This window comes from Phoca vitulina, unplaced genomic scaffold, assembly GCF_004348235.1.
Source record: "Phoca vitulina isolate PV1807 unplaced genomic scaffold, GSC_HSeal_1.0 scaffold76, whole genome shotgun sequence".
Classification (NCBI taxonomy): Eukaryota; Metazoa; Chordata; class Mammalia; order Carnivora; family Phocidae; genus Phoca; species Phoca vitulina.
Window position 1 is genome coordinate 1,893,447 of NW_022589779.1, and position 14,369 is coordinate 1,907,815.

The 14,369-nt window shown below is 33.9% G+C and overlaps 1 protein-coding gene across 21 annotated transcripts in view; it reads left to right on the plus strand.

Moving 5' to 3' along the window:
• PPFIA2 (PTPRF interacting protein alpha 2) overlaps positions 1-14,369 on the plus strand; it is a 469,533-nt gene that overhangs the window by 439,063 nt on the left and 16,101 nt on the right. For 15 of the 21 annotated variants that reach the window (XM_032393724.1, XM_032393725.1, XM_032393729.1 and 12 more), the window contains 3 exons: positions 7,644-7,706; positions 9,195-9,224; positions 10,776-10,969. In XM_032393724.1, coding sequence (XP_032249615.1) covers positions 7,644-7,706; positions 9,195-9,224; positions 10,776-10,969 — 287 coding nt within the window. The remainder of the gene's footprint in view (positions 1-7,643; positions 7,707-9,194; positions 9,225-10,775; positions 10,970-14,369) is intronic. The other 6 variants (XM_032393727.1, XM_032393728.1, XM_032393742.1 and 3 more) reach the window with 1 other exon arrangement.

Below are 14,369 nucleotides of genomic sequence, written 5' to 3' on the forward strand. Positions count from 1 at the left end.
CTATCCTAATGCTAGGAAAGAACAAAATGTCTAAAAGAAAATGCATGCCAGATGACAAATTCATATACTAAGAACAACTCCAAATAATATTCATTCTTCAGTCCATTCCTGATTTATATATATCTTTTGCTGGTAACGGATATGATTTCTGATGTTAACTGAATTTCTCTGGTCCCATGTCTTATGCAGAATAACAAAATATGAAAGAATGAGGTAAATTTGAGATGTGGGTAAAAGATAGAAAAGTGGTTATTACTTTATTGCAGTTTCCAGACACAAAACTAAACTTGAATATAACTTTTTCTCTGTGGCCTTCAACAGTCTGAAAGAATTGGCTTCATGTTTATTGCACCTATCTTTACATTCCTTCCCACCATACTAGATTCTAATGCCAGAAATACCAGGTCAAATTTAAAAAGGTTTTATCTTTCTTGCATAATTCCATTTTAACTTCTTCTAAATAAGATGTAGAAAAAAGATATAATTTAACAAACGTTATGTATAACATTATTTTAAAATGTCTATAATGTTGTATCCTCTAGCTGACGTGTTACTTAAGCTAAGAAATAATACAGAATATGTTTAACATAAAAGCTGAGTAGGCCATTAAAATAGGTATTGTAAACAAAATTCAGATCTGATAGAGTTTAATTTCCAAGTGAGAGCGAAGCATCACAGCTGGTTTGTATCAACACTCTTTTCCTAAGAGCAAATGCATACGTGTTTACTGAAAATGCAAAATTGGAGCCTTTGAAGTCCCAATTTCAAGAGGAAAAGTAGAATATATTTTATGATTTTTATTTAACATCCAAATCCATTTCTTAATGGAAAATAGAATAATTAAGTACTATTTTTCTAAAAATATCTAAGTAAACTTAAGAAATTTAAATCACAAACTATTAAAAGTAAGAGCATACTCAGTTGTTTAAAGAACAGTCAAATGTGGAGAGAACTTACAATGAGACTCTTCGCGATCTAGCGATCTAGCCTCAGTTCACCTCAAAGGCTTCATCTCCCCAGGACAGGATCCCAGTGACACAGAACTACTTTCAGCTTACTAAACTTTCATGCTTGTGGGTGATTGTGAGCTTTTGCAATTGCTCTTCACTCTGTCTGGAACATTCTTCCCACTCCAGGATCACCATCCTTCCCCAATTCATCCTTCATCGAATGATTCATAAATGTTTTTCCTTGAAAAAGCTTTCACTATGCACCAAAATCTGGTTTTTCCCTTCCTGCGTTACCACTCCATATACTTATAAAAACCAATTAAAATTTTTTCTTAATTTATCTTCCACTAAAGCCAACCAAGGATATTAACAGTTTTCCATGGCCTTAATTCAGTGCCAGGCAAATTATAGAGAGTAGTCAGTAAACATTCATCTTAAGAATGGTGATTGTACACGTCATTCTACCAACCAATGCAGAGGCTGTAAAATCTATATGGTCTTGACTTCTATGTCCTTCTACCATAGGACAGCTATGGTAAAGAAAGTAAGACTTGCTCACCACTAGGTTTAGTAGGAGATGAGATAGTTTAATTCCTCAATGTTAGGCAGAAGCAAAAAGTTATGGAATTCCAAAGAAAGGGTTTGAATAAGCCTTCAAAAAGGAACTAACAGTTCAAAGACAAGTAATATATTATTAATTAATTATTAAAAATTACTAATTTTGTTCAATATTAACTTTTGGATAAGACACCTTTTCAGTCTATTTCTTTTATCTTTTTATAAAGATGAATTATTTCACATCATATATTATTTTATATTTTTCTTTTAAAACTTAGTAGTATAGCATGAACATTTTCCTCATATTATTAATATACAATTACAATATCATATCTAATTGCTGCATAACTCCTTCATGGAAATACCATAATGTATTTAACCAAATCCCTAATATTGTACATTTTGCTTATTTAACAATTTTCATTGTATTCACAATACCATAGTGGATGCACATATAGCTATATTGTTGCATAAACTTTTTCCATAGCAATATTTATGTATAGCGCATTTATATTCTTATTACTTTTAAATCTAAATCGCCAAATTGTATTGTGTAGCCTTTTCTTCATCCTTTTGTTAACATTGATTGTTACATTGCTTAAATTTATATTTTTAAAATTACTACTAAAGTTAAAATGTTTTCATATGCTTATTGATTTAGTATTTAAATGAATTACCTATTAGTAATATTTTCCATTTTTCTAAAGGATACAGGAATATTCCTCTTTCTACTAATGTGTAAAAATTCTTTATTCAGAGAGGATATATACCCTTTACCAAATACTGATGCAAGTTACGTAAAAGATAAATTGTATCTATTTGTTATAATAATAATCTGCTGAAAACTTTTTCTTCCTTTTACTCCACCACATGGAAGTATTTACTCATTTCTAATACATTTTAAATATGATTTGCTTTGCTTATAAATTTCTAGTAATGAATCCACCATATAAAGTGAAGACTAAAACATCTTAAAGTCATCACCTAAAGTTATATATTAGGATTCACATTTTATTTTATTTATTTATTTAATTTTTATTTTTAGAGGGGGTTGGGGGCGGAAGGAGGGGAGAGAGAGGATCTTAAACAGCTCCATGCGGAGCACTGAGCCCAATGCGGGGATGTTACGTGTCTCCCAGAACACTGTAATTAGTTCAGACCATACAAAAGTTTCTGTGTGTTCAGGTTTGGGTTCGTGTTCCTCAGTCAGGTGTATCTTCCTTATTTTCTCAAATTTTCAAGAGAAAAATACAAGGTTGTTTACTTAGGTTTTTTTTTTTTTTTTAAACTGAACAGAACTTCTGTCTGATTCTGCCTCCTTTCCTGTCTACATGAAATGGGCCAGACCACCAAAAGGAAAATCTAATATTTACATTTATTATTTTCTTGGGTCAGCCCTAATTTTCCAGCTTTCTGTTTCTTCTTCCTGAGCTGCTGTTACTGTGGAAAGTCTCTTACCTAATAGAATAAGGATGGAGATATCAGTTCATTGAAATATTTGGTTAAAGAGGGAATGGCATAAAGAATAAGTACATGCTTTAAATATTTTATCTTCAATAAAAATATGTAAATGTTCAGGCACTTGTAAATTTTAAATAAAACACTTAGGACTTTTCTTTGAGTACAATTCCAATGCCTGGAGTTCTACATTATCTTTCTTTTATAACTTCATACATAAAACATCTTCAATTTTTCTAGTTTGAGTTTCTTTTTAAAGTGATAACTTCAGGATACTCAAAAAGCTATTTGAGTGCAGAATCCTCCTGGACATTTACAGTCTTTTCCCCAGACTTTGATGAAGTTGTATCTCATTGATGACATGTTATAAGATTTGCCTAGATCTGTCTTTCCAAGTAATTCAACTCAGTGTTCTTATGTGAGTGAAACTTATTTTCATTTTATGTAACATTTATTTAAATTGCATAATTAAAAAAATAGTGCAGTATAAAAAATGGGTTTGGGAACGCAGGATTCAGCAAATTCGAGCAGAAATGTGAGGCATAAAATAGGCATCAGTCAGCACAATATACATGGGAAACAAAGAGCATTTATGAAACAAAAGATTTACTGGAGTGGAAATTGCTTAACAAAATTTCTAAAGAAATTGTTGTAAATTTCTAATGAAATTATGATAATATCCAACATCAGTGGATGCCTAAGTGTCAGGTACTGTTTGAAGTGCTTTACATGTTATAACTTATTTAAGCCCCACAACAACAACACTATGAGATAGGTACTTTTTTTTATATCTGTTGTATAGATGGGAAAAACTGCTGTACAGAGAGGTTAAGTGACTTGTCTAAGGTCACACCACCTTGTTGTTTGCCTCAGAGTTTATGCTACTATTAAGTACACCCTCCTGCTTCCTGCATCTACCTGTTTTCTTCTCTTTTACAGCACTCTTCCAGTCCACTTTGGTTCCCCTTTCTATTATTAGTAACCTCATAATAAAGTGAGGTGCAATTGTGCAAATGCTAGTCTTCATATAATAAGAAATATTTCTCTTCTTATATTGAAAAACATAAAATCAGATGGGGAGAAATGTGGTTCTGGGCCATTTCGAATGTGAAAAGTAAATGTCAAGTTTATTTACTTTGTAACTCAATTATCAAGTAGAATAATACTGCAAAATGACCTAGGAAGTAACAGAAGTTACTTCCAGGTAGGTAAGGTTTAGGATTATTCTGAGGTCTTGCTGCTTTACTTATTTTCAATTTCTGCCAGCAAGAGAAGTGATTATTTTCCCATAATTAATTTTAATGAGTTATCCCTTAAACTAATTTTAATATTTATGTTGTAACTCTCTCCTGAATGACTTAATTAGGTAAGTGCTTTAATCCTCAACATCCGTTAGGAATCTTCCTCCTAGTTCTCATTTGATAATACTATCTATATATTCTACTCTGATTGGACTAAGGTGAGGCAATTGAGGCAGGTCAAGTACAATACTGAGGGAGGCATGCTCTGTCAGGTGCTGACCTTGCATTTGCACAGCCATGAAAGTGAGTGCTTCCTTAAGTTTAGTCCCCTTGACACCTTACCTGCTTTATCTTAGTCTCGGAACTGTATCAAAATTGATTATATTATAGTTTAAAATTTTCAATATTTTTTTCTAGTATGAAGTACATTCCTAACCCACTTAACAGATATAGAATCTAAAACTTAGAGAGGTTTAGGAAATGTCCTAGGGTAGTTACTGAAAAGTGGCATTGCTAGAACTCAAGCATCTTTATTATAATTTGGTAAATTTCCAGATAGTTGAAATTTTAGAAATCACCTATTAGATTCAGACTATTAACCACACACATATACACACATACATACACACACACACACACACACACACACACACACATGAAAATGACTATAGGTAGGTATTCTTCAGCTCAGAATTGGGGACTACAGCATAGACTGCCAAGGAATGAGTAAATCATTTTCAATGGCTCTCAGAGAACCACAATCAAATTATGTGATCCTTGTCCTTTATGCTTTTCGAAGCTACTTTTTTACACTCTTTATCTTTGGACCCCAGGCATAGTATCCTCTGTCCTTTGGTTGCTCAAAGCCTCGCCCTCTAGCTATTCCCTAAGATATGCTCTTCACTGGAATGCTTATGCTCTACAGCAACCCTTTATGACTTACCCAGGTGAAAGTTCCATACCTTTAGCAGGTGATGAGGAGAAAGAATTCTGAATAATTGACTTATGGCGCATGGGCTTGCTTATAAAATCAACTTGTTGAAACCTCAACGAATGTCTAAATGATTGGGTTGTGCAGAAGCTATTTTATGAGTTACTTTACAAGATTCTAGAACAGACAGTGTTCTTCACAAGTAAAACTACAGGTCAAAAGAGAACAACTAACATACAACTTAGGTAAGTTTGCCAGCTGTACTTAAGAAAATTGCCCTCAGTATATATTATTTTGCATGTAAAGAGCTACAGATAAAACCCTGGCTTCAAGCATCTTGCCCAATCCAGAATATGGTGATAGACTGGCCAATATAAACTTTAAGATAAACTCTGAAGGGGATTATACATGTATGAATTCCAGTATGAGATAATACGGGTCAAGTTTCTTACAGAAAGAGGGAGATCTTAATTATTTCGATTCACAGTTAACAGAGAAGCTACAAAAATCATTGTAAAACGAGACTGGCTTAAGTGAATTTCAGGTAACCATCACAGCAGCTCCCTTTGAACAAACAGTACAGCCATTCAGGCGAAGCACTGTGGTCTCTGGGTATAAAGGGTATGTGACACAGGAATGTTAAGTTCTTTTTAGTATAGTACACTCTTCACAAAGTTAATAAAAGCAATATATTCCAAGTGATTTAATGATTCATACATCCATATGCCTCTGTTTATATATATATATATATATTTTTTTTAAAAGATTTTATTTATTTATTTGAGAGAGAGAAAGCATGAGAGGGGGGAGGGTCAGAGGGAGAAGCAGACTTCCTGCCGAGCAGAGAGCCCGATGCAGGACTCCATCCTGGGACTCCAGGATCATGACCTGAGCTGAAGGCAGTCGCTTAACCAACTGAGCCACCCAGGCGCCCTGCCTCTGTTTATATTGAGCACCATTCCCAAAAGCTGGGAGTAGAGGGGAGGGGCTCTTAATAACATAGATGACTCCGGTATTCAAAATAGTTCCTAAGTACACATAGTTTTATCTTATAGGGAAAAATTCAGATATACTCTAAATTCCAAAACGGTAGGAAAATGAGAATTTTGCACATATAAATTTTACATATATGATGGCTGTCCTCTGGGATTTTTTTAAGTAAGCTCTATGCCCAATGTGGGGCATAACTCCCCTTTGTTACTCAACTATATATATATATATATATATATTCTTATTCTATATTACGCATTACTCATATATATATAATTCTCTTATAAATGAGATTTCTCTTATATTGAATTATACTCATCAATTTAGTTTATATGTAGTTATTTTTCAAATTATAACATAATTTTTAGCAGAAGGAAAATTAAAACGGTACTATGTGCTGGTAGAAGAGGCCAGAGAGAGTTACGGTGGAGGCTCATGTTGGGACATCAATTTTGCTACTTCCAATTCTAGACCCCTTCCAAAACAAGTTGTAAGCAATGTATGGGATATAAATTCCATTGTAACTATAGGATGGACGTACTTGGACAACCCTGCAATGTTCATAAGGATTTCTCAGTGAAATGGTGGAATTTAATGGGAAGTGGTTCCCTGTAGCCGTTCCCATCAACAATATGTCTGATCTGTATATTACTAACTGGACTTTAGTTTAGAAATTGTGCATTATTCAGTGTATAGAGTAAATATCATGGGTTATCTTATTTAGAAAACAAATGCGACTTTATAAAAGAATAGTGCCTGCTAAAAGGAAAATTTCCTTTTACATCATGTTCTTCTCTATAATGGTATAGGACACTGCTGAGAAATTGGGAAGCTTAGGTTTTGTAATTTCTGACAGCATTTAGTAAGGTTAAAAAAATACCCTTTAAATTAAAAATAGCATTTTACTTCTTTTTCCTCTATAAGAATATAGGAAAACAACATACATAGGGAATTATAAAAGGAAGGAATCATTTGGGAAGAACTGATATTAGTTTCCAGACAGATGATGGTAGTGCTTTCTGCTTTGTATTGACCACCAATTTTCTCTTTTCAAGGACATTGAAGAATCAAAACTTTGTGAATGAAATACTGGTAATTGTACAACAAAGTACCTGTGCTTTTGTTTTCTGAAGAAGAATAAATACATTCCCCTACAGATCAAATTTAATCAGTTCTTTATGATTACAAAAAAAAAAAAATTGGATCCAATAGCTCCCTACCTTTGAAATGCAAATCATGATTTGGCCTTTTTCCTGATTAATAATCACAGGAGCATCATTTTAAATCTATCCCACAGGAGCTTCACAGCATGCCTCTTTCTATTTAATCTTTTTAAGTAGAAGAAAAAGGGAGCTCTGAGCAAACCAGCAATGCTGTCTGTCCTGTGCATGCTGTAGAAGCAAGAGCACTGTCGTGGTGCTGTGGGGCTGGTAACTTACAGTACTGCTGCCTTTCTTCTTTACCACTGCTTCCCTCCCGTGGACCCCACTGCTCCCCCCCGGGCCTCCTCACTAGCCTTCAGGCAACGTTTGGGTGACCCATGAAGAAATGGAAAATCTGGCTGCTCCAGCAAAAACGGTTAGTCTTATGGCTTTGTTGAACATGAAGAAAAGTTATTTGGCTGCTATTGGGATGAAAAAGCTATTTTGTGTGTGACAGATCAGAGTAATGGGTATGTTTCCATAGCGATATGCATGAAAACTAATATTTTTCGTTAAGGTTTCATTTTACTGCACTTGGACATTGTTAATGAAACAGAGCTAGATGGTCATAATGAGTTTGTAATATGCAGGCAATAATCAAGAATTTTACAATGCTTATTTATCCATTTTGCAACCCTGGGAATTTTTAGTAACAGATATCACTTAGTATTGTGCATATTCACAGGTAATACATGTTATCAAACCCAATTAAACTGGTAATAGAAAAGTTCAGATTGAACACTTCTTTTTTTCTTTTTCTTTTTTAAGATTTATTTATTTATTTGAGAGAGGGAAAGAGGGGAGAGGTAGAGGGAGAGGGAAGAGGAGAAGGAGAGAGAATCCCAAGCAGACTCCTTACTGACCACGGAGCCCAATGTGGGCCTCAGTCTCATACAACTGAGATCATGACCTGAGCCAAAAATCAAGAGTCAGATGCTTAACCGACTGAGCCACCCAGGCACCCCGAAGACTCATTTTTAATACAAGCATTTAGTTTCTTGTACTTTACCAATACAGAACTTAAAACTCCACCCCTCCAAAAAATATTCTGTTCATTTGATATTCAAAGCACAGGCTTAAAGAAATTTTTAATGACTTTGATTATAATTGTCAGCTTTTAAAAATATAATATTACATATACTCATTTTTCATTTAAAGTAACAAAGTTGGGTATGTCATACATTTTATTCTTAGCAGCTTCTTTTAATTTAATGTCCTTTTGGTTGTATCCATATGTGAAAAATTGATTATCTAGTTTATGAAGGATAAAAATGCCAATGTCATTTTCTAACTATATTTCTAGTTCAGTTTGTTGGGTTTGGTTTTACTCTTGTTTGCTTTTGTTTGTTGTTGACCATTGCTGAAATCTGTTTGATTACCACAAAGCTTTGTTAGAGGGAAACAGTTACTTTTTGTACTTCATTAATTTACTTTATGTTAGATTTTTTCATTGTGTGTGTGTGTGTGTGTGTATGTATGTATACATTTACGTGTATTGTATACTTGTATATATAGAATCAGGAATTTTTATTGTAGCTTTTTTTTTTACATTTACATTTGGAAAACAACATACTTTTAAGAATTAAAAAAAGATTTGGAATGACCAGATCAAATATATCATGAAAAGCCCATATGTCATATGTGTGTATGTTTAACTGGAATTAACTAAAAACTACATGGTTGCTCTTGAACTGCTAAATTGATTACTGTGGGTTTAATAAGGATCAGTGTATTTATCTACTTAAGTCATAATTAACTATTTCAATAACAAACAATTTTGCTTCTGCTAGAATAATTTTACTGTCTTCATTTGAGATTAATTATATTCATCTGCTTTATTAATCATTCCCTGCTGCTAACACAGAAAGAATCTGAGGAAGGAAGCTGGGCCCAGGTAGGAAATTCATATGCTCTAAAACAATATCATTTAGTACGCTATGAGGATATAAAGTAAGAAACTGTAGTATGTCATAATATTATAAATCTTCACTTAGCTTAGGGTTAAGCTAATATGTATATTTGAATTTGTTATGTTTAATACTATATATGTCTTTTTAAATCACCATATTTTGCAAAGAAAATGATATCATTTCATACCTGGCCTCTTTCAAAGGGAAATTTTCTTTCTTTTTCAAAAGAAGGAACTGTAACTTAAATTTCTCTGAAATTGCCCCTGAATATATTTAATCAGGAATCATTCAAGTTGGATATAAAAGGGGCTGTTAAAAAAAACCTTACGAAACATATGCTTTAAAGTATAATGGAAAGCTGGGCGGCCTGGGGTCGAAGGCCATGTGTCAGCATGAGACTGCAGGTCCGAAGTCACTTCCATTAATTGAGACAGCCATATAAGATAGGCATCTGTACTTTGAACAAGCATGTGTGTTTGCAAGGAAGCTGCACATTTTTCAGCATTTCCACATGACATACAACCAAAAGAATTAATGCACGTGATTACGCATCTGATTCAAACCTTTGACTATAAGAAAAACTTGGTAGTTATTACTAGGACCTATGTTTAAACATTCAGTAAATTAGGGTAGTATTTGGTTTTGATTTTGGTAAGAATTTCATCCTTTTTAAGAACACACAAAAGAAGGGGAGAGCCTGAGACTTTCATTAGAAATACATGTTATAATTACAACTGTGAATTTGTTGTAACATAAAGAACTGTAAAATTAGTAGATAGTAATAGTCCTTTTTAACAATTGGTTTAGAGGTGATGGTTGACTTCAGTTTTCATTTTGGCTGTCATGAACAATGCTTGGTTAGATGAGTTCTTTCATATTGTTATATTAAATAACTAGATTATTTCTTTGTTTTTTGACCATACCCTGCTTCTTAAATACAGAGTCTATACTGATTGATTTCTAAAAGAGACTGATTGTTCCCAATGACCTTTATGGACCACTGGCTGCATGCTTCACTAGATAACAACAGTGTCCACACAAAGCTTCAGCATTCTGTCTCTCTAGACTTGTTGCTCCTTTCTCTACTTGTTTACCAAGGTCTCTACTTTCACGTTGAGATTTGCGATTATACCATAGTAATGGTAATAGTAGCATAGAAGAGATGGTGGAGTATTAGCAGACAGATAAAAATCAATTAAATTAAATAAACTTACCTATACAAAGAATCTTTAAACTCAGCGTTTATATTATGCCATTAATTGTTTTTTAATTTAAAAATGCCTATTTGTATATAATGTAATTTCTTTTCAGAAAACAAAACAAACACAATCATTTCCTATAAGCAGGTACCATGATACATGAACCCAGAGTTCCATTTTATCAAATTAAATCAAATACTTAAAGCCTAGATATTATTTCTGCTTTTTTCCCATATATCATAGTAATTAAATGTCAGTTATCATAATATGCAATATCCTCCTATTACCATCTCATCTTATTGGCTAAGAAACTTGACTGCTATAAAACAATTCTAGTGTCCGGTTTTTCTACAGACTCTGGCTTATGGAGATATGAACCACGAGTGGATTGGAAATGAATGGCTTCCCAGCCTGGGGTTACCTCAATACAGAAGTTATTTTATGGAATGCTTGGTAGATGCAAGAATGTTAGATCACCTAACAAAAAAAGATCTCCGTGTCCACTTAAAAATGGTGGATAGTTTCCATCGGTAGGTTTTTTTTCAAATAATAATTAAAATGAAACGATAAATAATGTATATATTACTAGAACAAAAAGATGTCTAGGAGATAGAGAATTATGCTGTTGAAAACGTCTGTGTGCATATACTTGGCAAATATTTTCATGCAGCAAATTGCAGGGACTATCTAATGTAGAGCTTTGTACATATTATGAGCTCAAAGTTTATGGAACCACACATGTACACAATTCTCCTGCAGTGTAAATCTTTTTTTTTTTTCTGTATCTTTGGGAAATTCCATGTTTGTGATTTGTATCTGTGTATATTTTTATATTAGGAAATTATTTATTAAGAATAAAATTAAGTCAGGGGCGCCTGGGTGGCTCAGTCGTTAAGTGTCTGCCTTCGGCTCAGGTCATGATCCCAGGGTCCTGGGATCGAGCCCCGCATCGGGCTCCCTGCTCCGCAGGAAGCCTGCTTCTCCCTCCCCCACTCCCTCTGCTTGTGTTCCCTCTGTCGCTGTGTCTCTCTCTGTCAAATAAATAAATAAAATCTTAAAAAAAAAAAGAATAAAATTAAGTCAGTTTCAACTCTATAAATATATATATATGGTTATAAATTATATAATTTAGGTATATACTAGAAAAAATTTGAGAGAGCGCTGAATCCTAACCATTAGACTACCAAGGAAGCTTAGAAAAAATTTGAGAAGGAATTTTTCTCTGAAGAAAATGTGGGTTTTTTGTTTTCATATAAATATTTTAATATTTTTATTTGTGCATGAATTTTCAGAAAAAAATACCGAATGGATTGTGAGACAGCCATAAGGACACATGAATAAAATGAAACCTCTTTTTTCAAGTTGTTTACCATCTAGGGTGAAGAAGCTTGTTATAATACCATGTCATAAATGTCATGCTGGTATCTTTGGAGGTTAAGTGAGAAATTGTCAGTTGGATTATGATTCTTTTTTGTTCACTTCAAGTTTTATTTATTTATTTTTTAAAGATTTATTTATTTATTTATTTATTTATTTATTTGAGAGAGAGAGAGCACACCAAGCAGGGGGGAGGAGCAGAGTGGGAGAAGCAGACTCCCTGTTGAGCAGGGAGCCCAATGAGTGGCTCAATCACAGGACCGTGGGATCGTGACCTGAGCCGAAAGTAGACGCTTAATTGACTGAGCCACCCAGGTGCCCCTCAAGTTTTTGTTTAAATTCCAGTTAGTTAACATATAGCATAATATTAGTTTCAGGAGAATTTATGGTTCATCACTTACATACAACACCTAGTGTTCATCACAAAAAGTGCCCTCCTTAATACCCATCACCAATTTAACCCATCCCCCACCCAACTCTCTCTATCAGCCCTCAGTTTGTTCTCTATAGTTGAGTTTGTTTTATGGTTACATATATAGTTTATTATGATGATAAATTAATAAATATAAATCTAGATGATTTTGGCTTGCAAAACCCTATTTGTTCACACCCTGTCCAACATTTAATTAGTGACTGAAATGAAAATGGTATAAAAAATCAAATATGTTGATGACATAAAGTTAGGATAAAGAGATAATAATTGGAGCTCTTCAATTAAACTTATGGAGATGTTTTGAATCTTAATGCAGTTGTTGACACTGTTGGATTAAATTTAGTAGAGATAAATATGATGTAGTTTTTAAAAACCATTAAAATGTTGGATGGGAATCCATGATTTAAAAGTAGATCAGGTGAAAAAGGTATGATTTATACTTGGCACAAAAATCTCAGTTTTGGTTAATGGCTTACAGGGCATATTTAGATTGTGTTTATTTTCAGACTCAATAAAGTCCTACTATATGGTGAGATGAAAATAAGAAACTCGTAATTTATGGGTATTAAATTGTTATTGATAAAGTGGTAAGAGCCTGGTGGAAAAGTTGAATTAATTTTTAAAAATTTCTTTAATTTATTTTTTTATTTTGAGAGAGAGGGAGACAGAGCGAGCAAGTGAGCACCCGTGCAAGCTAGGGGGAGGGGCAGAGGGAGAAAGGGAGAGAGAATCTTAAGCAGGCTTGACTCCCAGCATGGAGCTGGATGCGGGGCTCAATCCCACGACCCTGAGACCATGACCCCAAGACCATGACCCTGAGACCATGGCTGAAACCAAGAGTCAGATGCCCAACTGACTGAGACACCCAGGCACCCTGAAAAGTTGAATAAATTAGACATTTAGCTTGGATAAAAGTAGACTTTAGACGTTTTCCTATGTTTTGATATTATTACATGATGGAAGAATAGTATTTGCTCTGTTGAACATGTACTTTTCTAGTTCAGATAAGTGTAGATAGTAGGGTGAATGACTTCTCTTCAATAGAAAGAACAGCTTTGTATGACTCCCAATTACCCTATTGTATACACATTATTAGGCAATGAGTTCCCTGTTCACTGAACTCAAATTTTACATGGTTGTATTAGATTTTTGAATACTAGAATCTTTGATGATATATTTGTGCCTGTTTCCCATTCTTCACTAGATTTTTAGTTGTTTTACATTATAGTAAAAATGATTATTACAATGATTGTTTTTTTTTTTTTAAATAAAAATTACTGAAACAGGGTTCTCTTGGTTCAGGGAAATACACAAACTTCATCTTTATGCTATACTTAGTTCTGACTTAAAGCAGGTAGTACTGACTGCATAGTGCATCCCACTGTCGTTTTATGGCCCAGTTTTCCATCTGATAGACATTGGTGTAATAATATATATCCTCCTTGCAGTACAGTTTTATATTACGTATAAAAACTTGGCAGAAATGAGCCAAGAGCCATTGGTTTAACCTCGAGCTACCTAATGTCTATGACTATTATTACATCAGTATTATCTGTTTTTCCACTACATTAGTTTGCTGGGGCTGCCATAACAAAATACCACAGACTGGGTGGCTTAAATAACAGAAATTGATTTGCTCACAATTCTGGAATCTAGAAGTTCAAGATCAAGGTGTCAGCATGATTGGTTTCTTCTTGGCTTGCAGATGGCTGACTTCTTTTGTGTCCTTACATGATCTTTCCTGTGTGTATGCACTTCCCCGGTTTCTCTGCATGTCCAAATTTCCTCTTCTTTTTTTTTTATTATTTATTTATTTTAAGAAATCTCTACACCGAACGTGGGGCTCAAACTCACAACCCTAATATCAAGAGTCACACGCTTCTCTGACTGAGCCCTCCAGGCGTCCCCAAATTTCCTCTTATGAGGACACCTACCAGTGAGACTGGAATAGTACCCACCTTAAGGGCTATATTTTAAATTACCTTTTTAAAAACCCTATCTTCAAATATAGTCATATTCTGAAATACTGAGGGTTAGGGCTTGAACATTTGAATTTGAGGGAACATAATTCAGCCCATAACACTTTGACTTTTTTCCCATTTCTTCTGATTCTGAAATAT